Source organism: Vicugna pacos, chromosome 19 (genome assembly GCF_048564905.1).
Source record: "Vicugna pacos chromosome 19, VicPac4, whole genome shotgun sequence".
In the NCBI taxonomy this organism is placed as follows: domain Eukaryota; kingdom Metazoa; phylum Chordata; class Mammalia; order Artiodactyla; family Camelidae; genus Vicugna; species Vicugna pacos.
Window position 1 is genome coordinate 45,120,001 of NC_133005.1, and position 21,223 is coordinate 45,141,223.

The 21,223-nt window shown below is 59.1% G+C and overlaps 1 protein-coding gene, 1 long non-coding RNA gene and 1 other non-coding gene across 4 annotated transcripts in view; 1 reads left to right on the forward strand and 2 right to left on the reverse strand.

Annotated features, from left to right (window-relative positions):
* LOC140687334 (uncharacterized) overlaps positions 1–2,470 on the reverse strand; it is a 3,292-nt gene extending 822 nt beyond the window's left edge. Inside the window, exons 1-3 of one of the 2 annotated variants that reach the window (XR_012061543.1) lie at positions 2,341–2,470; positions 2,025–2,089; positions 1,736–1,915 (exon numbers count right to left, since the gene is read on the reverse strand). This is a non-coding gene — a long non-coding RNA (uncharacterized lncRNA). The other variant, XR_012061544.1, reaches the window with a different exon arrangement.
* Positions 2,471–3,281: 811 nt separating this feature from the next.
* CDH4 (cadherin 4) overlaps positions 3,282–21,223 on the forward strand; it is a 159,582-nt gene continuing 141,640 nt past the window's right edge. The window contains exons 1-3 of the mRNA XM_072943536.1: positions 3,282–3,468; positions 4,553–4,697; positions 6,132–6,346. Coding sequence (XP_072799637.1) covers positions 3,282–3,468; positions 4,553–4,697; positions 6,132–6,346 — 547 coding nt within the window. The remainder of the gene's footprint in view (positions 3,469–4,552; positions 4,698–6,131; positions 6,347–21,223) is intronic.
* On the reverse strand, positions 12,845–12,917 carry TRNAD-AUC (transfer RNA aspartic acid (anticodon AUC)). Its single transcript has one exon. It is a non-coding gene; the product is annotated as a tRNA-Asp (tRNA).

Here is a 21,223-nt window from a genome sequence, read left to right on the forward strand (position 1 = left end):
GAAGCTGCCCCGACCGTGTGCGGAACCGGACAGCAGTGGCTCCCCCGTTCCCGCCCGTGGATGGCCGGGTTCCGCGCTCTTTGTGAGAAGCTAATATTGTCACTAGTAGCTCCAAGTAACCCTCCAGCCAGAAATAATTCTCAGACACCAGCAACGGCACCCTTCTCTAAACTTGCAAAACACAAGGACGAACGGGTTTCAGTGGCAAGGAGTGAGCCCTCCCTCCCTCACTTGCTGTGCGTTTGTCAGGAACCAGGATGCTGTCTGTGTTCTGTTTCATCCGGTACTTTTCTTTCCATCCTACCAGCCTGTTCACCTTCCCAGTTTTTACGCAGAGAAATTTACTTCTTATTTAGGTCAAGGTGAAATTGTCAAGACGACCCTCTGAGGGGAATGAGGGAGCAGCAGCATTTAAATCGTTGGCAGATGAACTGTGAACTGGGATTTCAGGCTGGGAAATGACAGTGCTTTCCTGGAGGCCACGCTCCTGGGCCCCCCAGGATAAGGAGCTCACTTGGAGGGGGCTGAATCGAGACACTGGGATAGAAGCAAACACCGGAGGCTTGCGGCCCCCAGATGTGCCCGGGGGAGTGCCAGGCCACCTGGCATCCCGCAACCTCCCGCATACTGTGGAGGCCCCCGTCCACCCCACCCCCACCCGATACTGGAAAGAGATTAGCCAGCGATTTTCTCCGGGGCCTGAGAGCCGCCCTCAGAAGGCTGGGTGCCTGGCGTGGCCCGGGGCCGGCGCTGACAGCAGCTAAGTGAAATGTCACGCTTCCAGGTCCCCGCGCCGCCAAGAGCTGGAATGCGGCCTGTGGCGCCTTCAGAGCCTGACAGCTAAATCTTTCATTCTTTCTGCTCCCAACATATGGCATGAAGTCGGGTGTGAGAGAGGGATTTCTCTGGGTAGGTGTGGAAAACACGTGCACCGCTTTCTCTGCTTGGCTGCAGAGAAAGATCAAAACAGCCCTGCTTTCTGAGAGCAGAATTTTAATGCCTTGAAGCCATGCCTTCAGGTTGGTAGTGTTGAAAGAACTAATGCCTCCTTAGAGGGATGGGCACTGCACAGCAGACGCACGGCAGCCCGGCAACGAGACACACCCCTTCTCGCGGCCCGGGGTGAGCGGGCCGGCCTGGAGAGAACCCCCTGCCCGGAGGCAGTGCCCACTCGATTTTATGTGGCTCCTTGTCCCTGCCGTCCTGCTGGAATGACCCTGGGGGGGGGTCACAGTTTGGGAGAGAGTGATCCCTGACCCCCGTCCCCAGCACTTCTCATCCGGAGCCGGAGCGCCGGGAGCTGGGTGGTCAGGGGGTCACCGGGCCCTGCAAGGCAAGGCTTGGTGCAGCTGTGTGTTGGGGGACGAGAAATCGGGGGACACTCAAAATCTCGAGCAGGGCCTCGCGGGGAGTGAGACACTGGCCGAGCAGTCGCGGCATCCCGGGGAGGAGCGTCCACTCTGCGAACAGCTAACTCGGAACAGCGCTGCGCCCCGAGAGCTCCGAGCGCGCCCCGAGGGCTCCGCCCCGCGCCCCGAGAGCCCCGCCCCGCGCCCCGAGAGCCCCGCCCCGCGCCCCGAGAGCCCCGCCCCGCTCCCCGAGAGCCCCGCCCCGCGCCCCGAGAGCCCCGCCCCGTGCCCCGAGAGCTCCGCCCCGCGCCCCGAGAGCCCCGCCCCGCGCCCCGAGAGCCCCGCCCCGCGCCCCGAGAGCTCCGCCCCTCTGCCTTCACGCTGACCTGGTCTCTCCAGGCCCCTCCTCCCCGCAGGAGCAGGGCGGGGTGTCCGCTGTTCCCCGGGCATCGGCCTCGGCGTTTCCTCCTGGTGTTTCCCAGCCTCGGGGCTGCTGACACGTGGGGCAGGTGCCACCTCCACTCCGTTCTTTCTCATCATGGGACTTGTAACAGCATCCCTGGCCTCTGCGCATCAGACACCCCTAAGTCCACCCCGGCTGTGACGCCCAAAACCGCGCGGACCCGGAGTTGAAACCCACTGTCTGGGAGTAACCGTTAGGAACGGGCACCAAACCTTAGGTGTGCGGCCCCGTCACGTCCTCCGGGACGTCGTCCTGCGAGGAGCCCGGTGCTCAGTGTCTGAAATTAACCGACCGAGGACAGACTGAGAAGTCGTTCAGCTGGCACGTCCTCGGGGGACCAGGTCCAGCCGAAGACCCTCCCGCTTCGTGTTACCCAGGAACGGCCTGCGCGCCCCACCGTGGGACACGTGTTTACATGGTTGTTATCTGGAGAAAGATGACTCTTTCCTCCTCATTACAGCCTCGGCCACGGCCATGATTTATCAGAACCTCGGTTTGAAATATGCAGTGGCTTGTAGACGCTCTGACCTTCTCCGTGTCCCCGCGTTTAATTGGCTGGTCACCCCATCCTCCCGTAAAGGTCGCTGAGCTGTAAATGCACGCTGGGGACGACTGATAAGCTCGGAGCAGGGAGGCGCGTCCCCATGACTCACACGCCGCCCCCACCATCAACCCAAGTCCGTGCGAGCCCGGGGGCGGGGGGGGGGGCGGCGCGCGGCCCCGGAGGGCTGTGGGGGGCAGGGCTGGTTCCCGGGGCGCGGAGGCCAGAGGCCGGCCTGCCCAAGAGCAAGCGCATCCTCTGGACCAACAGCAGACCTCTGTCAGGCTGCTGTCAACTCAGGATGTTGTTATTTCCCAGGGGGAGGGCACAGCTCAGCGGTGGAGCGCGTGCTTAGCATGCACGAGGTCCTGGGTTCAGTCCCAGTACCTCCATTAAAATAAATGTAAAAACTCATTACCCACCCTCCCAGAACAAAAACAAAGTACACACACAAAAAAAGAAATTACTCTTTTTAGCAGACAAGGTGCCACCAGCAGCGCCCTGGCCCAGTTACTTTTCCAGGTCCAATGAGACCCACCCCACGGCCTTCACCATTGTCTCTCCGAGGTCCCCGCGTCATCGGCGTTAAAATGAGAATGGAGCTGATGAGAAATGAGGGTGAAGGAGGAACCTTGGGGAAACAGGCTGTGTGGGAAGTGGGCAGAGAGCCCGTGGGGCTCCCCGAGGCTCTGTGCTTCCTCCACGCCCCCGGCGCACACTTGTCCCCAAGAAACCAACGAAGAGTGTCTTCAGATCTGCGGGGGCAGCTCGGCACAGCTGGCGGTCACCAAGGGGGTTGTCGTGGGACTTGAGAGTGAGGAGAGGGGCTTTCATGAATGCCCCGGTGGTCTCTGGACAAAACCCCAGGCTGTCAGAACGAGGGGCAGCTGGCCTCTGAGAGCTGAGGGAGGGTGAGTGGGCAGGAAGGATGCAGCGGGCCTCTGTCCGCGGGAAGGATCCCGCCCCAGCCCGCAGGGCCGCGCTTGTGAAGGAGAGCGGGGCCCCACCCAGCGCCGCCAGCGCGGCCAGAGCCGGGGCGGGTCTGTGCGTGTGGTGTAGCCTCCGGAGTCCTCGCACCCCGGTCAGTGATGCGGCCACTGTGCGGCCACATGGAGGTGAGCGCGACCCCGATTCAGAGTTAAAGCGGCGCAAAGCGGCGCAAAGCGGCCACTTGTGGTTCCACACTTTTTCATTTATCTGGATATGCTTCTCAAAACCACAGAGACCACACCTGCCGCAGAGTCCCAGGGGCGGCGTGTTCTCCGGGCCAGGCAGTGCAGCCCGTGGAGAAGGCCCAGGGTGTGTGTGCCTGCCTTTTCCAAAGCGCTTTGAAAGATTTTGCGACTAACCTGCTGTTCCATTTGATGGCGATCTGGAGTTCTTAATCGACATCTGTCACTTTCCTCCAAAGCCAGTAGGGCCTGGTGCGCCTGACGACCTGCGTGTTGTAGGAGGAGGTCCTGCTAGGCAGGTGCCAGACGGGAGAGTGTGCGTGTGCGTGTGCGCGTGTGCATCTGCCGCTGTGCAGAGGGCATTCAGTCTCCTCCTCTGCAAAGCTGACGGATCATGCTCCGTGTGCCGCGGTCACTGCCCCGCCTCAGGGAGAGGGGTAGACACCCTAGATGTCACCCTCCTTTTCCGAATTTACAGGCAGGTGGTGGAAGGGCTCACAGAACTACCAGGGGCCATTGGATGCTGTAAACATAGCACAGATCAGACTGTGAGGTGTGGGGCCTCGCGACCAAGCCTGCCGTGTCCAGCCCTCGGGCTCCCATCTTCTCCTTCCTTCGGTGTGTACTGGCGCCCCTACCTCCTGTGGGGCTGCTGTGTGCGGGCGGGAGCCCTGGCGTTGTGGGGCTTCCTTCCCAGCTGGAGGAGATGGGAGAAAAACACCAACACAGAGGCGCAGTGGGAGGTGGCAGTAAGGGTTCTGGAGAAAGCAGGCCGGGTGTGGGTGGACGTGGGAGATGCTGAGCAGGAAGGAAGTGCCTGTGGGGTGCAGTCTCCGCCGAGGAGGAGCCGGGGGGCAGCATGGCTGGGAGTGGAGGTGACATGACCTTGCAGCATGTTTAACCCAATCTTGAAAACCCATCATTTGCCCGTTCCCACAAATCGGTGGGAAGAGGGGGCTGAGGTCAGAACAGGGGACCTGAGCCTCTAAACCCCCTCCCGCGGCCCTTCCCCTCCCACCTCCTCCAGTGCGCCCTCGGACCTGCGCAGGGACCAGCGCCTGCGGCCAGCTGGTCTACCGCCCCTACGCCGCGTCTCCTCTGGGCCCTGTGGGCCCCGGATGTGGCTCTCGGGGCCCCGGGCTGGGTCTTCTCACAGCAGACCCTGGGCCCCGGTTGGCCTTCCCCCCCAAGAGCACTTGTCCTTTAGTTTTGGATTTAAGCACCCGGATTGGATGTGGATTTAAATAATATTTTCCTGGGGCTGCTTTACCTTGCATTTTTCATTTGGAAATACTAATTGTGACCTTTCAGACTCCCAATTAAATGTTTCCAATGAGATGAAAAGGTTGAATAAGCAGGAACAGGGGCGGGGGCAGATTTGTGCCCTGGGGACGCGGGAGAGGCCAGGCAGGTGGCCACACCCATGAGCGCTGGGGAGCCTGCTCTCTGTCCCAAGTAGGGAGAAAAGCTGAATTCCTCCCGGGCCCCGTCCCCCTCGCCTCCCCCAAGGCCGGACTGTGAGCCCCTCAGAAACAGCAGAACCAACCAGCTGGGGATCAGGAGTCAGTGCCTGAAGTTAACCTCCCCAAGGTCGTTGGTACCTGGCCAATTCACATGTGGCCACCTGTGCCCAGTGTCCACAGCTGCCCGGAGGGGCATGAACCCTACAGAATCCCAACCTCCCGTCCAGCAGGGAGACCAACAGGAACTGCCTCCTCCCTCTGCAGGTTTCAGGACCAACTTTTGCAGCAGAGCAAGAACGCTGGTGCTAATTCGGGTGGTTTGGAATGGAAGAGGCCCGCTCGCCAACAGTACGGGGTGCCTTTGTTAAAGTAGGGTGTGCTTCGCGGGGACTCTCTCGCTTCCAGGCAGCACCAGCTCTCCTGGATGCCTGGCCACGTCCTTGTAAGATAGGACAGCGGTCTGCTCTCAAGCACCCCGGCCTGAGGCTCAGCCACGGGCACCGGGAAGCCAGCCACTTCAAGGTCAACCCCGGGGGCAGGCAGCAGGGGCAATGAGCATGGGACGAAGCAGAAGAGAGGGGCTCTGAGTGGGTGGGGTCATGTCTCACCTGCGCTGGTGGCCTTAAAGAGGCTTCGGTGTCCCCAGATCTTTTGAACTTTCCAGACAAGCTGAAAATCTGGATTTGTTTCATGCGAAACTTGCCAGTGTCTAATCTCTGCGGTCTAGACCAGGCTTCCTCAGTCTCAGTACTGTTGTCACCGTGAGCCCACGGACTGCTGTGGGCTGTCCGGTGCCCTCAAGGATGTTTAACAGCAACCCTGGCCCCCGCCCACTAGACGCCAAGAAGGCACTCTCCACGCTGTGACCACCCAGGATGTCTCCAGACACAACCAGTGACCCCTGGGGGCCAAAAGCCCCCCCGGGTGAGAACTAGGGATTTAACCTGTGAGCCTTCATTTTGTGAGTTCTGTAGTAAATCGACCCAAAAGACCTTGTATGAGTTAATAGGCAGCTGAGCCCAGAAATGCACGCAGGGCTCAGAGGCTCCCTTGAGTGCCTGGGGCTTCTCCGCCCAGCCCGTCCCTGCCCCGGGCCCCTTGCCCGGTCCCACCTCAGCCCCAGCGCGCCCACCCCCTTCCCAGCACCGGACGGGCCTCACTCCAGCTGCAGGCAGACCCGCTCACGAGCCTGGGATGTGGCTTCATTCGGAACTGCTTGTTCCTCCTTCAGAGAGATTCCGCGCCCGAGCTCCCTCTAGACCCCCAGGTGGACCCTTGTCGTGAGTTCTGTGAAATGCGCAGAATGCTGTTCAGCCACCTGGGGGACGTGCCTTCCAGCCAGTGGGGGGACGTGACGGGTAACAGCCCGCCTGTGGGGCCAGGCTCACCCCGCACCGCAGTGTGGACGGCCAGCCCCCACTCTGCGGCTTTCGAGTCTGGCTGACCTGGGCAGGACCGCCGTGCCCCCGGGCCGACCCAGGCAGCAGCAGGGGCTGCCCTGCCTGAGGACCCTCCCGCAGTGTCCCCGTCAGTCTTGGGGGCTATGGGGATGCCCTTCATGGAAGCAGCAGCTGTGTCCTCTGCTGCCGCTTTAAAGGGACCCTCCATCCCGAGACCCACCCATGAGGGGCTCGCTCAGACCCTCGCAGGTCCAGACGGGCCATAAACAAGAGGCGGGTTCACAGCGATGCCACCTGGCCATTCACCCTGCTGGGGCCTGTGAGCCAGCATCTGCTCTTCTCAAACAGCAGGCGCTTCAGTGGAGTTTTAAATTAGGCCGAAGCCTGCAGGACGGCTGGGAGGCTCCACTTGCAAGGAGTTTGCTGGGCTCTTCTGCAGACACTTGTGTCAACAATGAAAAATTACATCACTAACGGCCAAATCAAATACCCCAGTTGTGTCAAGATTCCCCAGATGTGATGTGCAGCACTCGGAGCCCCTTGTAAATTCCACGTTGCTTCCCCCCCTTAAAGACGCCTGGAGATTTCTGCACCCTGTGCTGGCACAGCTGAGTCCCTCTGCCCCTCGGGGCAGCCAGTGCACCCTCCTTGCACCCCCACCCTGTGCTCACACCCCAGAGCGGAGGGAGCCGTCCACCTCCCGCTCTGGACTGCCACTGTGCTTGGAAAACCTTCAGGTGCACTCTCCCTTGGCTCTGCAGGGGTGGTCCCAGGACCCCCCTCAGAGCTGGGCAGCACTGGTCCTGCCTTAGGGTTCGTGCTGACTGGAGGCAGCTCGAGGGGACAGGTGTAGCCCGGGCACCGCCCGAGAAGCTCTGACAATTGGCAAAAAGCTTCAGTTGGCCTGGGTGGCGGAGACCCACGTCTCTCAGCAGTAACACGTGTGGACAGTTTCCATAAAGACAACGGCGGAGAAAAGGCATGTGAAAAGAGGAGACTTTCTCAGGAACAGAGAAAGTTTAGCCCAGTGCGGACTCAGGGGAGGAGGGCCAGACGGAAAGACTGGCCCACCTCGGAGGTGGGTTCCGCAAGCCAGGACGCAGCTTGTCGGGTCTGCCGGCCGACAGGTGAGCTAAGCCTTTAGAACCCGCTCTCCCTCCAGTTCCATGTGAAACGCGCCCGCTGCCTGCCATTTACAAAACGCGGGGCAGACTCCTCAGTGTGCTGTGCTCACGGTCCAGATGAACAGTAAACTTCCGCGGAACAGGGTTCGGGCCGGTGCTGACAGTGAGGCTCAGCGCTGGAGTGACATCGTTTGGCCATCAGCCCCCGGCTTTCCCTTGAACTGCCCGACCGGACATGTACTTTGCATCATAAAGGGAACCAGTGCTTTTAATCAAGATGAACCCAAGACAGCTGGCCTGCCATGCGGCTTTGACGGCCATGGTCCCCTACACCCTCCTCGTGCACGGTGAGCGTGTGATGCGGGAACACCCTGGACACAGGGTGGAGTGATATGAAAGCCAGATCAGAGGGCACATTGGTGTCCTCGCCCATGCAGAGAGCACAGCACCCGGCCCTGGTGGGGAGGGAAAAGGTCCCCCCGTAAAGGGGGGAAAGGAACAAGGGCCAGCGAGCGTCCTTTGTGTGCTGGTTCCGGGAAGCGCGGGGCTGGGAGCGCCAGGGCCCCGGCCTTCAAAGCACAGGCGGCTGGGGTCGCAGCCCCGCCGCACGGCTTGCAGGGCTGGGGGCTCTGCAGGAGGCTGCCCACCTCTCAGCCTCCGTGTCCTCACCTGGGGAAGGGATAAGAGCCCCTCCTGGGAGAGGCTACCGGGGCTTTCACTGACATGCGTCCGTCCCCGGGGCTCAGAGAATCCGGCCACCCCCAGGCCCAGGTGGAAAGTCCAGCGTTCCCTCGGGGGCACCAAACTCGGCCTTCACGGCCTGCGCAGGGGAGACGTGGCCTGTGTGGCTTCCTCCCGAGGAGACAGAGCAGGGAAGCCACCATTAGTGCCACACGGCGGCGGCTGTGCAGCGCTGCTCACGCCCGCCCGCGGCCTCACTCCCGGGAGCCCAGGCGGCTCAGTGAGGCTGGGAGCCCACGCCGAGCCCACGGCCTTGGCGTCCAGCTCTGCCTGCCGCATAGCGGGCGTCCCAGTGCTTCCTGCGTGAGTGTTCTGTGCCGCTGTCTTTTCCTGCCTCTTGGGCGCTCATAGCAGGAAAGCAGTTAGATGGGGTGCCGTGGGAAGGGGCCCCAAGAGAGACCTGCCTCTGCTTTGAAGACCATGTTTGCAGACGGGTTGCGGGATGGCAGCCCGAGCTGGCTGGACCCCCGATTCCCAGAGATCCCAGGCTGGCCTCCCGGGCCCTCGAGGCCTCCAGCTCCTAGGCCACCACGGCCCCCCGCCAGCCTCCCTCTGTTCCCCTCTCCTGCCAAGAGTGGGGGGCACCCTCCTCCTCCCTCACGGCTCCCCCTCTTCTTTGCCCGTCACTCCACCTGTGAGCACACTGCCAGAGGCCAAGCGGGTGGAACTCCAAGGGACCAATGACACCGAAGGTCCAGGGTGGGTCCCACAGGCTGGAGGAACTCCAGCACATGGGGTGGGACTGGATTATAGGGAGAAGCTGAGGAGGGGACACCGTGCGGCCTCTCTGGCAGACAGGAGCTGCCGGGGGATCTGGGACTATCAGGGGTGACGCTGGGGACAGGTGGCTCCCCAGACCCTGCCCACGGGTGCTGGACAGGGAGGTGGAAATACTGTGCCTGTCAGACACCTTTCTAGGACGAGACTGGCCTGGTCAAGCCCTCCCGGAAGGCAGCGAACCCCCTCGTCAGGGCTGTTCCATCAGCGCTCCCGTGTCGCCCGCTGAGTGCCAGGCACAGAACACGGCCCACGGGGATGGGGTGGCCAGACCCCACCTGCCCCAGACGCCCAGCCTGGGGACAACCTCCTGAGCCAGAGGCAGGAGGGATGCTGTGTGGCGGGGAGGAGACAGGTCCTGGGCTGGCGAGCAGGTCTGCAGAGCACGTGGGAGGAGAACCGGAGCTCCTTCCTGGGCGGGCACGGAGGGCCTGCCTCACCACCGCTCACTCTGAGCTCAGCCAGGAACTCCTCCTACCACAGACAGTGACCGTGTGGTACTGCTGCGCTGCCACTAACAGACGTAACAGATCGCCCCCAGTTTAGAGTCTTCCAAAGAGACCAGCGATGGCTGCACAGCTCTGCCGCTCATGAGTCCCAGGCCGGGCAGTGCTCGAGCCTCGCCTGTGGGCGCCAGGCTGGTCCCCGATGGCGTGGCCAGGCTCAAGCATCCACTCCCAATGTGGGCGACTCGCACGGCTGTCGTCACGAGGCCTCCGTTCCACGCCATGTGGACTCCACGCGGGGCTGCTTGGGCGTCCTCGCAGGTGCTTCTGGCCCTGCCTCAGGGTCATGTGTGGTCCACTGGGCCACACCTCTAGGGCCCTGTCTGGTGTCGGGGGGGCCCACGAGGACGGCCGCCATCTCAGGCCCGGCTGCCTCAGTAGAACCTGGAGAGGGCCCTGAGGCTTTTCTGCCCCAGTGGTCCTGGGGACCCTCCTCTGCTCGCACACCTCCTCTGGGGGTCCTTGATCCACCACCTGACCCTTCTGCCCCTGTGCCGGGGGCCCTCCACATGCCCGGATCCCAGGTCAGGGACATGTTAGCTGGGTTCAGTCCCATCACGGTGACCTCTGACACTGTGAAGCAGGGTGCGGGGAGGATCACGGCACGGAAGCCATAATCCCGGTGAGGGCCTGGCTGCGGCGTTTGCTTGGCTGCTGCCCAGGGAAGCAGGCAGCTTAGCCAGGTGTGTCCCCAGCCCCAAGCCTGAGGACCTGCAGGCTGAGACCTGGACTCCCTTCAAGGGGCGCAAGCACTGCCATCACCTGCACATAGCAGTGGCCCCGGGGAGACAGTCCTGGTGGGAAGGGGCTGCCACAGCCCACGTGTGCTGAGACGCATGCCCACACGCAGGCTGAGTGCAGTGTGGCCAGCAAGCCATGTGAAGTGTTTCTTAACGAACTTCATCTTTTCAGAGCAGTTTTAGGTTCACAGCAAAACTGAGTGGAAGGCACAGAGACTTCCCACAGCCCCCTGCCCCGCACACGCACCGCCGCCCCCATCATCCGCATCCCCCACCGGACGGGACGTTGTTGGGACCGATGGGCCTACATGACCCGTCATCGCCCAGGATCCGCAGGGCTCTCTCCTGGGGTGTACGCCCTGTGGGTTTGGACAAACGTGTGATGTCACGTGTGCACCACCACAGCACCAGCAGAGCAGCTTCGCTGCCCTGAAGATCCCCAGTGCGCCTGCTCATCCCTCCCTCCCTGCCAACCCCTGACAACCACTGATCTTTGTACTGTCTCTGTAGTTTTGCCTTTTCCAGAATGTCATATAGACGGGAACCTACAGAATGTAGCTTTTTCAGATTGGCTTCTTTCACTAATAATATGCATTAAGTTCCCTCTATGTATTTCGGGACTTGATAGCTCATTTCTTTTTAACATTGACTAATATTCCATTGTCTGGATAAACCACCGTTTTTCCATCTATTCATCTGCTGAAGGGCATCTTGGTTGCTTCCACGCTTTGGCAGCTACGAATAAAGCTGCTATAAATATCCACGTGCAGGTTTTTGTGTGGACTTAAGTTTTCAGCTCCTTCGGCTAAACACCAGGAAGCCCGGTTACTGAGCACAACTAGTGTTGCGAGAAACCTCCAAACCGTCTTGCAAAGTGGCTGCACCGTCGTGCCGTCCCCGCGGCCGTGAGTGGGCGCTCCTGCTGCTGCCCGTCCCCGCCGGCCCTCGGTGCTGCCAGCGCTCTGGCTTTGGCCGTCCTCGTAGGCGTGCAATGGTAACGCGCGGCTGTTTTAATTTGCGTTTCCCTGATGCCGTAGGACGGGGAGCGTCTTTTATGTGCTTATTTGCCGTCTGTATGGCTTCTTTGGTGGCGAGGCTGTTAAGGTATTTTTCCCATTTTTAAACTGGGTTGTTTGTTTTCTTATTGTTGAGGTTTCAAATTTTCCATGCATTTCAGATAAGAGTCCAAACGTGTCTTTATCAGATGTGTCCTTTGCAAATATATTCCCCTAGTCTGTGGCTTGTCTCCTGATTCTCTTAATATTGTCTTTCTCAGGACAGAAGTTCTTAACTTTAACGAAGTCCTGTTTACCAGTATTTCTTTCCCGGATCACGCCTTTGGTGTGGTACCTAGAAGTCATCGCCGTATCCAGGACCACCTAGATTTTCTTCTCTGTTGCCTTCTAGCAGTTTTTGTACTGTTGTGTTTTACACTTAGGTCTGTGACCCACTTTGAGTTCATTTTTGTGACGGGTGTAAGGTCTGTGCCTAGATTCATCTTCACACATGGGTGGATGTCCAGTGGTTCCAGCACCATTTGTTGAAGAAACTGTTTTTGCTCCATTGTGTTGCCTTTGCTATTTTGTCAAAGATCAATCACCTCTATTAACAGGGGTCTGTTTCTGGGCTCTCTGTTCGGCCCCATTGATCTGTTTGTTCTTTCACCAGCACCACTGTCTTAATTCCTGTAGCTCTGCAGTGAGTCTTGAAGTCAGGCGGTGCCCGTCCTCTGACTATGTTCTTCAATATTGTGTTGGCTATTCTGGGTCGCCTCCTCTCCCTGTAAACCTTAAAATCACACCGTCAGTATCCACAAAGCAACTTCCTGAGATTTTGATTGGGATTCCGCTGACTCTAGATCACATTGGGAAGAACTGACATTGTGACAATATTGAGTCAGCCTGTCCATGAACATGGACTATCTCTCCATTTATTTAGTCCTTCTCTGATTACATTCATTAGAGTTTTGCAGTTTTCCTCATATAAATCTTATACATATTTTGTTAGATTGATACCTAAGTATTTCATTTTAAGGGGTGTAATGATTTGCTTTTAATTTCAAATTCCACTTGTTCCTTTCTGATACATAAGGAAGTGATGAACTTTCATATATTAATCTTATATTCTATAGCTTTGCTATAATCACTTATTAGTTCCAGTTTTGCAAACAAAAACAGATTTATTTCTTCTTTCCCAATCAGTATGCCTTTTATTTCCTCCTTTTGCTTTATCACATTAGCAAAGACTTTCAGTGTAATGTTGAAAAGCAAGGAGGAGACGGGGCATCTTTGCCTGGTACCTGACCTTAGCAGGAAAGCTGTGTTTCTCATCATTAGGTGTGATGGTAGCTGTCAGGTTTTTCTGAGATAGTCTTTATTAAGTTAAGAAAGATACCCTCTGTTCCTAGTTTACAGAGAGTTTTTATCATGAATGGGTGTCAGATGTCAGATGGATTTTATGCATCTGTTGACATGATCATGTGAGTTTTCTTTTTTAATCTGTTGATGCAATCTATTACATTAATTGATTTGGGGGGAGATAATTAGGTTTTTTCATTTATTTTTTTAATGGAGGTACTGGGGATTGAACCCAGGACCTTGTGCATGATAGGCACACACTTTGCCACTGAGCTATACCCTCCCCTGCATTAACTGATCCTTGAATGTTGAACCAGCCATGCATACATGGGATAAACCCACTTAGTCATGGTGTATAATTTTTATACATCATTGGATTTGATTTGCTAAAATTTTTTGAGATTTTCTGCATCTATATTTGGGACTGTTGATTTTTACCCAAACCAGAACTGGCAGCTCAGTCCTCTCTGCCTCGTAATTGGCTTGGAATGCCACTGCCCTCTTTTCTCTGCTTCAGCCTGGGTTGAAGCCACCATTGTCCCCTACCAGGGTGACAGCACCATCAACCATCCCGCCACAGGAAGGGGCCTGTCTCTCCCTGCTCGACACCGCGGCACACACAGCCGTCTGGCTCCTCACCTGGTTACCTCTTGTCCCAGCTCCCACTCCAGCCTCACACAGCCCTTGCAGGCCCACCTCTGGAGCCAGCTGCTTCCCAGGTGTTTGCAGCCCACCCCTTGCCATCCTTTAGGTCTCAGTGAATTGTTGCCTCCTCCAGGAAGCCGGCTAGAATCCCCTGGCTGGAGCCACTTTGTTCTCCCTCTGGGATGCACAGCTCTGTTCACCCTACCCTCATATGAGGCAGGTCTGCCTTTGCTGTGGTCACTTCTGGGAGTGAGAGCCCAGAAGTACACAGGCCCCGAGACTGTTTGTTATGGATCAGGACCAGATAAGACAGAAACCACGAGTGGACATTTCCTGCAGCCATGCCCTGCCCGCAGTCTTTTCCTGGTAGTTCATCTTGACTGTATTTTCTAAAAGTATCAGCGTGTGATGGAGACTGGATTTAAAACCCAAACGCGGGGCTTCCAGCAGGATGGACTGGGCAGTGGGGAGTGAACTTTGCCCTGATCCTGTCTTCTCCCTGAACGCAGGCTCCACGGGGAGGCAGGCCCAGCCTGTATCCCTCAGAGAACCCACGGAGGAGACAGGCCTGAGTGCACAGACAACCTCAGAGCCCCAGTGCCCGCCAGCCGTCACCCCGCACCTGGACAGCGTGGCGGGCTGCCCACATCACGAGCCCGGGGCGCACCTGCCCCCTCTCCCGGGGAGAGTGGCCGGTTCCCGAGACCGCAGCCACGCCGGCCACTTCCCGGCAGCTGCTGTCGCAGATTCAGTCAGGGCTGTCAAGAATGTCAACTTACTCCTTTCTAATGACGATTGTTATTGCCAGTTAATCACAGGTGAACACAGGCGCGGGCCAGAGCTTCTCCTACAGTCTCTTGAGTGAATGAGGGCGAAAGGGCGCCCCGGATGGGAACGTGGCGGGCGACACTCCCCCAGCGCCCTCGGCGTCCACGCGAGCCCGAAATAGCGGCGCAGCGGTGGGGAGGCTGGCTTCTTTCTTTGTTCGCAGATGGCACAAGCTAATTATTCTCATTTGTGTAGCACCTTACACCTCTGTAGGGTTTTTTCAAAATGTTGGGAAACAGATGAGCACGTCTGTTTTTGTAGCCGTGTGAGAGCTTTTCCATTAACAGGATCAGGCAGGACCATCTGCATATTTAGCGGAAAGTTTGCCACCAGCAGCGAGTTTAAAACTTTGAAACAATGGCCGAGGGGCGGTGGTCCTCACCTGTCTGGGGGCTGTCTGGGTGGGGCTGGGGATGCAGATCAGGAACCCGGGTGGGTGGGCCTCCCACTGCCCTCAGCACTTCTCAGCCGGCTCACCCAGCCCAGGCAGTGCCCCCTGCCCGGGCTGATGAAAACCAAGCCAGAGAACTTTCTAGAAAAATTGGTGGTGGGAAGTCCCTCTGCTGCCAGCTCGTCCTCAGACAAGTGAGCTCCTGTATCTTCCTGTGTTTCTCAGTCACAGAAGAGGAGGCGGGGAGTGGCGATCTGGGGGGGCCGGCTGGGGGAGATGCACCGAGAGCGTTACAGCTTCCTGGGGCCTCCAGGCACAATTGTGCCGGGCTTGTTCCCTTCGTCACCTCGTTGAATTATGGCAGAAACCCTTCAAGGTAGAGGTCATTACTTCCTCTTGACACGAGAGAGTAACCATTAGCTTGGCTTCTCCCCTGTTGCACTGAGTCCGTAAATCTGACTGTGGGCAACAGGCTCGCGCCTCGTGGTTTGAAGGTGATTGTGCTGGATCGGATATGAAGATCAGAGAGGTTTAGCGAGCGCTCCAAGGCCACACAGCTCGTCCAACTGGCTCCCAGGCCTTAGCTCTCGGCAAAGCAGAACGCCACGCCCTTTTGCACCTGCCATGGTCAGTGCACATAGTAGGTGCTGGTCACATAGTAGGGACTCTAGGAGATGACTTGCAGCTTCCTGCACATGTCTTCTCTTTTCGGGAGCCAGAGTCTAGTCCAGAGGCTGCCCTTCTCTGAGAGATGCCTTTCCTTTCCAAGGAAGTCCAGAAATTTCTTTCACCGTCTTCTGATGTGCATTTGGCAGGAGTGAGGCCCACTGGAGACAAATTGAGTTTGGGCCAGGGCATGGGGGCTGGATGGACGGGGCAGCCTGAGGCTCACCCTCTGCCTCCAGCCTTCCCAGTCCTCATTGTCTAAGTTATCTGAAAAAAATCACCCTGGTTCATTGACCTTTCTGTAAATTTTAATTTACAGTCAGGAGTAAATGTCATATAATTTTTATGCATTTGGCTGAGCTTCTTTGCCACTATGTTAAAAGACAATTCTTTATCAAGGTTTCGTGTCAAACTTGTACAAGGGATAATTACCCCGGGATAAACGCTGCATTTGCATAAAGCTCCGTGGGCAAGGCTTTGGAAGGGAGCCTTGGGCGGGGGTCTGGGGATCCAGACAAGGGCGGTGTAAGGCCAGGATCCATTGCCTCCAAAATGACATCATTATCTGGCTGTTTTTCCTGCCAGGGACTGAGCCACCCTGTGTGGCCTAAATGGGCAGGAATCACAGAGACACTTTCCTGCAAGACCCAGCCCAGCGGCTTTGGGATGTAGCGGCCAGCATTCCCCATTGGCCTCCACCAGAGAAATGGGGTGCACAGGAGCAGACGAGGGCTCCCTGAATGTCACCTTTCTGCTCAAGACAAGAAAAGTAGCCACACCACTACCTCAGCCTTCAGATCTTACAGTCTAATGGGAGAGGAAGAACAATCCGAAAAGGCAGAGAGATCAGGAGCCTTTGCAGGGACACATCCAGACGTGTGCGCCCCGGGCCAAGGCGAGACGGCAGTGGCCTGGGAGGCGTCTGTAAAATTGTTTCTGCAGATACAGGACTTGCTTTGGGTGTTTATCTTTCTAACTGCCATTTTGTTCATTGTAGCTGGAGGTGTTGAGGCAGGTCTGTGCGGGAGCAACTGTGTGACAGTCACATGAGCCGCTGTCCTTACGTTGGTTGCTACGTACATGTTACGTTACATTGTTGCTGCGTGTAACTGACAGAGCCCACCCTTCTTCCTGCAGACATATGGCAGGATGTCACTCCCCCACTTCTGGGCAGTTAGGGCTGGCCGTGCCACCTGCTTTGGCCAATGAACTAGGAGCAAGAGCCAGGTACATCCCTCCCAGGAGGAAACCCAAGAGCCAGTGACTCCCGTTTCTCAACACCAGATGCTCCTGGCCTTGGCGACCGTGCAAGCAGAAGAATCGTCCCTGAGGATTCCACAGAGCAAGGCCTCCTGGCTGGCCCACAGCAGCACATCAGGTGCTTTGGGAGCCGTTTGTTACTTCAGCTTAACCCAGACTCATGCTGACTGATACCCTGAGTTCCCAATATGCATCTCTTCCAACGGTAGTAGAAATGGTGTAGATCCAACCATTTTAAGGCCCTTGCAGGGCTTCCCAGGCGCTGGTGTGCTCTAGTGGAGATTTCTGAGAGAGACACCGTGTACACCGTGGCCACATATGAGAAGCCATGTCCCTGCCGCTCCCTGACACTGGCCCTGGCCCCAGGGCCCTGAGCCTTCTTCGGACAGCAATATTGTGACCCGTAAAGAGTGTGCCCCTGTTCCTACGTGCTCCTCAGAAGCAGGATTTGGACCAGAACAACCAAACAGGTGCTCAGGCCTTTGCTTCCTTTGGGGCAGCCCCTGGCTGAGGAAGGGGGTGCCGTGGGAAGACAGTTACAGGAAGGATCGTGCTTTCTCTCCATGTCAGGGTAGAATTCACTCTTCAGCACTGTGTTCCTCGTCCTGAGCCTAGCAAACGTATCCCCGAGTCCCGGCCATCAGAGCTCAAAGTGTGTGTCGGAGAGAAGCCCGTCCTGGAAAGCTCTCGGGGGTGCCGCACGTGGCCTCGTAACTCCTGAAGGACTCCTCCCCAGGGCCTCTCAGAGCCAGGTGGGCCGGGGGCAGGTGGCTCTGCCCAGGGCACCTGAGCCTGCTCGGATTAGCTCCTGCTCCCCTCAGTCCCTGTCCAGGCTCCCTCCCCAGGCCCAGGACCAGGCAGCCCCTCGCCCCGGAGCCCCCAGCGAGCTGCCTGTGCCTTGGAGCCTGACTGTGTTTGCTCAAGGCTCCCCTGGCCCCTGAGGAGGTTTGCATCCTTGGGTTACAGGCACCCCAGGGGTCTGCTCATCTCAAGGAGGTCCCCAAATATCTCCAAGCCAAGCATGAAATGAATGCGCCCAGAACGGTGGTTCTGACAAGGGAAGACCCGGGGGAGGCTGCTGGTGGCAGTCGGGGTGATTGAGAAGGAGGGGGAAGTGTGTTTGCGAGTCCTGAGTTCTTATTTACTTTAGAAAAATGTTTGGCCGCCAACCCACGTGTGTTTGCAAAGGGAGCAGCTGGTGAAGTTCAGAGTCAGGTTTGGATTCAGCCCAGCAAACGGAGATGGATGGTGCGCTCGCCAGAGGGGCCGTCAGGTGCCGGGGGCTCTGCACTGTCTTGGGCCCCCTCACAGAGTGTCCCCGTCCCAGAGTGACAAGTGTGCCCCTTCTCGTGGCGCTGGTGGCTTCAGTCTGCGGCCAGGGCGGCTGGGCAGCAGCCTGGGGGCTGCCACAGAGTTCAGGCACCACGTCCCGCCTGGACTCCCGTGAAGGCCCCTCACTTGGAAACGTGGGTGCCTCGCATCTGGAAGCGCAGAGAACCTGGGAGAAGTCCCTCCCGCCGCGGGGGCTCACTTCAGGCCTGTGACGCCTGCGGCCGTTCGACCAGCTGCAGCCTCAGTTACGTCTCCGAGTCACGGCGGCGAAACCAGGGCTCGTCCTGACGCCGCGCAGCAGAACCGTCCCAGAGACACCGCGGGTCCCTCCCCACTGCAGACAGTGAGGCGGGCCCCGCGGGGCCCCTCGGGCCAGCAGCAGCAGCCCCGAAGGAGAGGCTCCCTTGGCCGCTTTCTGGGGCGTAGACGAGTTAATGTGTGGTCTGCGTCCTGATCTGCACCAACCTGCCCCTCCACACACAGACCCCCAGCGTGGAGGGGCCCCGTCTGTGCCAGCCCCCAGGCCTGCCCCCCAGGAAGCACGCGTGTGCAGGGGAGCAGGGAGCCGCTCCCTGGGTGTGCGTGTGCTGGGCGTGCCCGGGCCCGCGCCTCTGCCCGCCCTCCCTCCTCACTCACCGCCCAGTCCATTCCGCCGTGCCCGTGTCCCAGGGCCTTCCTGGCCACCCCGCGCCCCCCCACGCCCGGTCTGCCTTACCCCGCGCTGGGCTCCGAGCCCCGTCTAAGCCGCCCTGACGTCCCGCCCGCACGGCTCCCTCTGCGGGAACAGGAGAGGGGCTCACTCTGCCCCCGGGCGCGCCGCCTTTGGAGAGCAGGGGCTCCCCGAGGAGGCGGTGGGTGTGTGCCCAGCAGGCAGCAGCAAGCGAGGGGTGAGCCAGGCCAGGCAGCACGTGGACAGACAGATGGACAGATGGGCAGGCGCGTCTCCTGGATCTGCTCCTTCATTCCCCGGGTGCTGGTGCACTGTCCCTGCGTGAGGTGCGGCTGGGGTCCCCTCACCCCAGGGCTGGGAGGGGCTGCAGCGGGAGGCTGACCCCGGGGTCGCGGTGCTGGGACCACCGTCCCTGTGGCCAGCAGAAGCCGCCCTCCCAAACGTTGACCCCTCCCTAGGTATTTGGGAAGGCTTTGTGGGAGCTTTGACAGGAGAAAGAAGCCCTGGGGGGGAGGGGTCAGCCAGAGCCGGCGACTCTTAAATGCTTTTAAAATACAGAGAACAAGAAACAGTCCCAAACTGCCCTTTTGGTAAAATGGAGTAAAATCGTAAACCAGGTCTGGGGGTCCCTCCAGAGCCGCCCCTTCCTCTCACAGGCTCCCCACCTGCAGAGAGGACAGGGGAGGAGGGGGAGAGGAGGGAGGGGAAGGGAGGAGGGAGGGGGCCTCTGGGGACAGGAAAAAGCCGTCTCTCTACCTGGGCCTTAATTGTGGGTGATTTCATTAGCTCAGTCCTCGTGCGCAAGAGCTAAAAACAAGAGGCTGGCGGGTCTAAAAATAGCCGGTCCTGCTTCTTATGTTGTAGACGGTCCCCCAGGCCCCTCCCCCAGCCTGGCTGTCAGCGCCGTCCTCCTCACTCCTCACACCTCACGCATGCGGGCGCTCAGACGGGAGCCTGCACCCAGGTTGGCGAAGCCGAGCCCCGCAGAAGGAGGAGCCAGTGGAGAGAGGCGGCCATGGAGGGCGCTGAAATACCCAGTCCGTTCTCGTAACGACAGGCTTGTCTGGGGCCGGCCGGGCACTGGGGAGGCGCCGCGAAGTCAGAAAAGCACCTGGGGGCTCCTGGGGTGACCGCCAGGCAGGCAGGTGTCCGTCCACTAAACCCCGCCACGGATGGGTCCGCCTGAGACGGCGTTGGTCTCTTCTCGGCAGCCCCGCCCCCGACGCTCCAGGAACAGAGACCACGTTGGGGGTTGACGTTCCTGATCTGCCAGCGCACTCACCTGTAAGGCGGGTGACAGTGGTCCCTGCCCAAATTGTGGGGGCTGAGTGTGGTCTGGGTGTTGGGTTTGGCCCAGTGCCCGGCAGGTGGTAGGACCTCGATAAGCCACCGAGCCGTCATTATTACAACGATCACCATTATTGCTGTCACCAGGCCCCACGACAGATGTGTTAGTCGCACTTGCTGAATTAGGAAGGGTCACTTATTCCCAGCAACACTGGTGGCAATGACATCTCCACCCCTGGGGACAGTGAGAACCCCTGGACGCAGCTGTGGGCAGCGTAGAGCCCCGTCCAGAGCCTGCCCGCCGTCTCCTACGGGCAGTGCAGGGACCCCCAAGCCTCATCCTCTCCTCCTGAGCATCACCGTCGGGGAAGCCAGGAAGGCGGGCACCAGACAGGTGTAGAAAATGACAGCCGCACACCTGGCCGGCCCTCGTGCGTCCCCGAGACTGTCCGCGCACACGCGCTGCGTTTCTCCTGGAGGCTTCAAGCGTAGGCATGACTGCGTGTTTGTGAGCCCACACCTGGCTGTGGGCTCCACACGTAACTCTCCTGGCAGCAAGAGCTGCTGGAGAGAATCGGAGGCCTGGGGGGGACGGGGGGCGGAGGTGTCGGGGGAGCAGCGCTGATCAGACGACGCACGCGGCCTCTCAGTCTGGCCTGTGTCACCCGGGAGGGGACGGCCGCGGTCATGTCCACCACCAGGTGGAAGGGGCGCCTCCGGCACGAGGCTGGGGGACCCCTCAGCAGCGGCTCTGCCGCTCGCTGGCGTGGACCTCAGGGGGCCGGTGCAGCTCTCTGAACCTCAGCTTCCCCCTCTGGAAAATGGAATTCACAGACTCCCGACGGGTTTGCAAAGGTTAGCTTGACACCTCCCTCCAGGTGCCTCACTGGACACCTGAGTGACAGCCAAGTCAGTGGTGAATGAATGAATGAGTGAATGAATGAAAACTCACCAAATGTTCACGTTAGTTCTTGAGAGGCTTGTTAATCTAGATGGTCAACAAGATCATAGGCGTCTTAACAGTCAGAAAACCTCTCCCATTTTTCCAAAGAATCAAATGGACTCCCAGAATCTTGGCTGAGAGGGCAAAGGTCCGGGCAGGCCCACCCCCTCCAGGCCCTCAAGGAAGCCCCGCACCCTTGGCCGTTAGGGTGGCTCCCACGTCCCCGAGACGGAGCTATGCACCAAGCATCCTCCCTCCCGCCAGGGACGCTGGGCAGAGTCGGGGCCACGGCCCCGGCCCTCGCTGGGGAGAACGCCCCCCCGGCCCGGCTTTCTGAGCGTGGGAACGACACGCAGGTGGTCAGCCGTTCGCCTCGCCACCCTCCAAGCCAACACGGCAGTTTGACGGCTCCGGGCACTTCCGAAACCCGGGCACCTTGGCAGGTTGGCACATCTGTGCCTGGACGCGCCTCCGTCAGCCTCTGCTTGCGCCTCTGTGAGTGCAGGTGGGAGGGTTTCACCAGAGACGCCACCCGCCTGAGAGGCCTGAGCTTCGTTCTGCTGGGGCG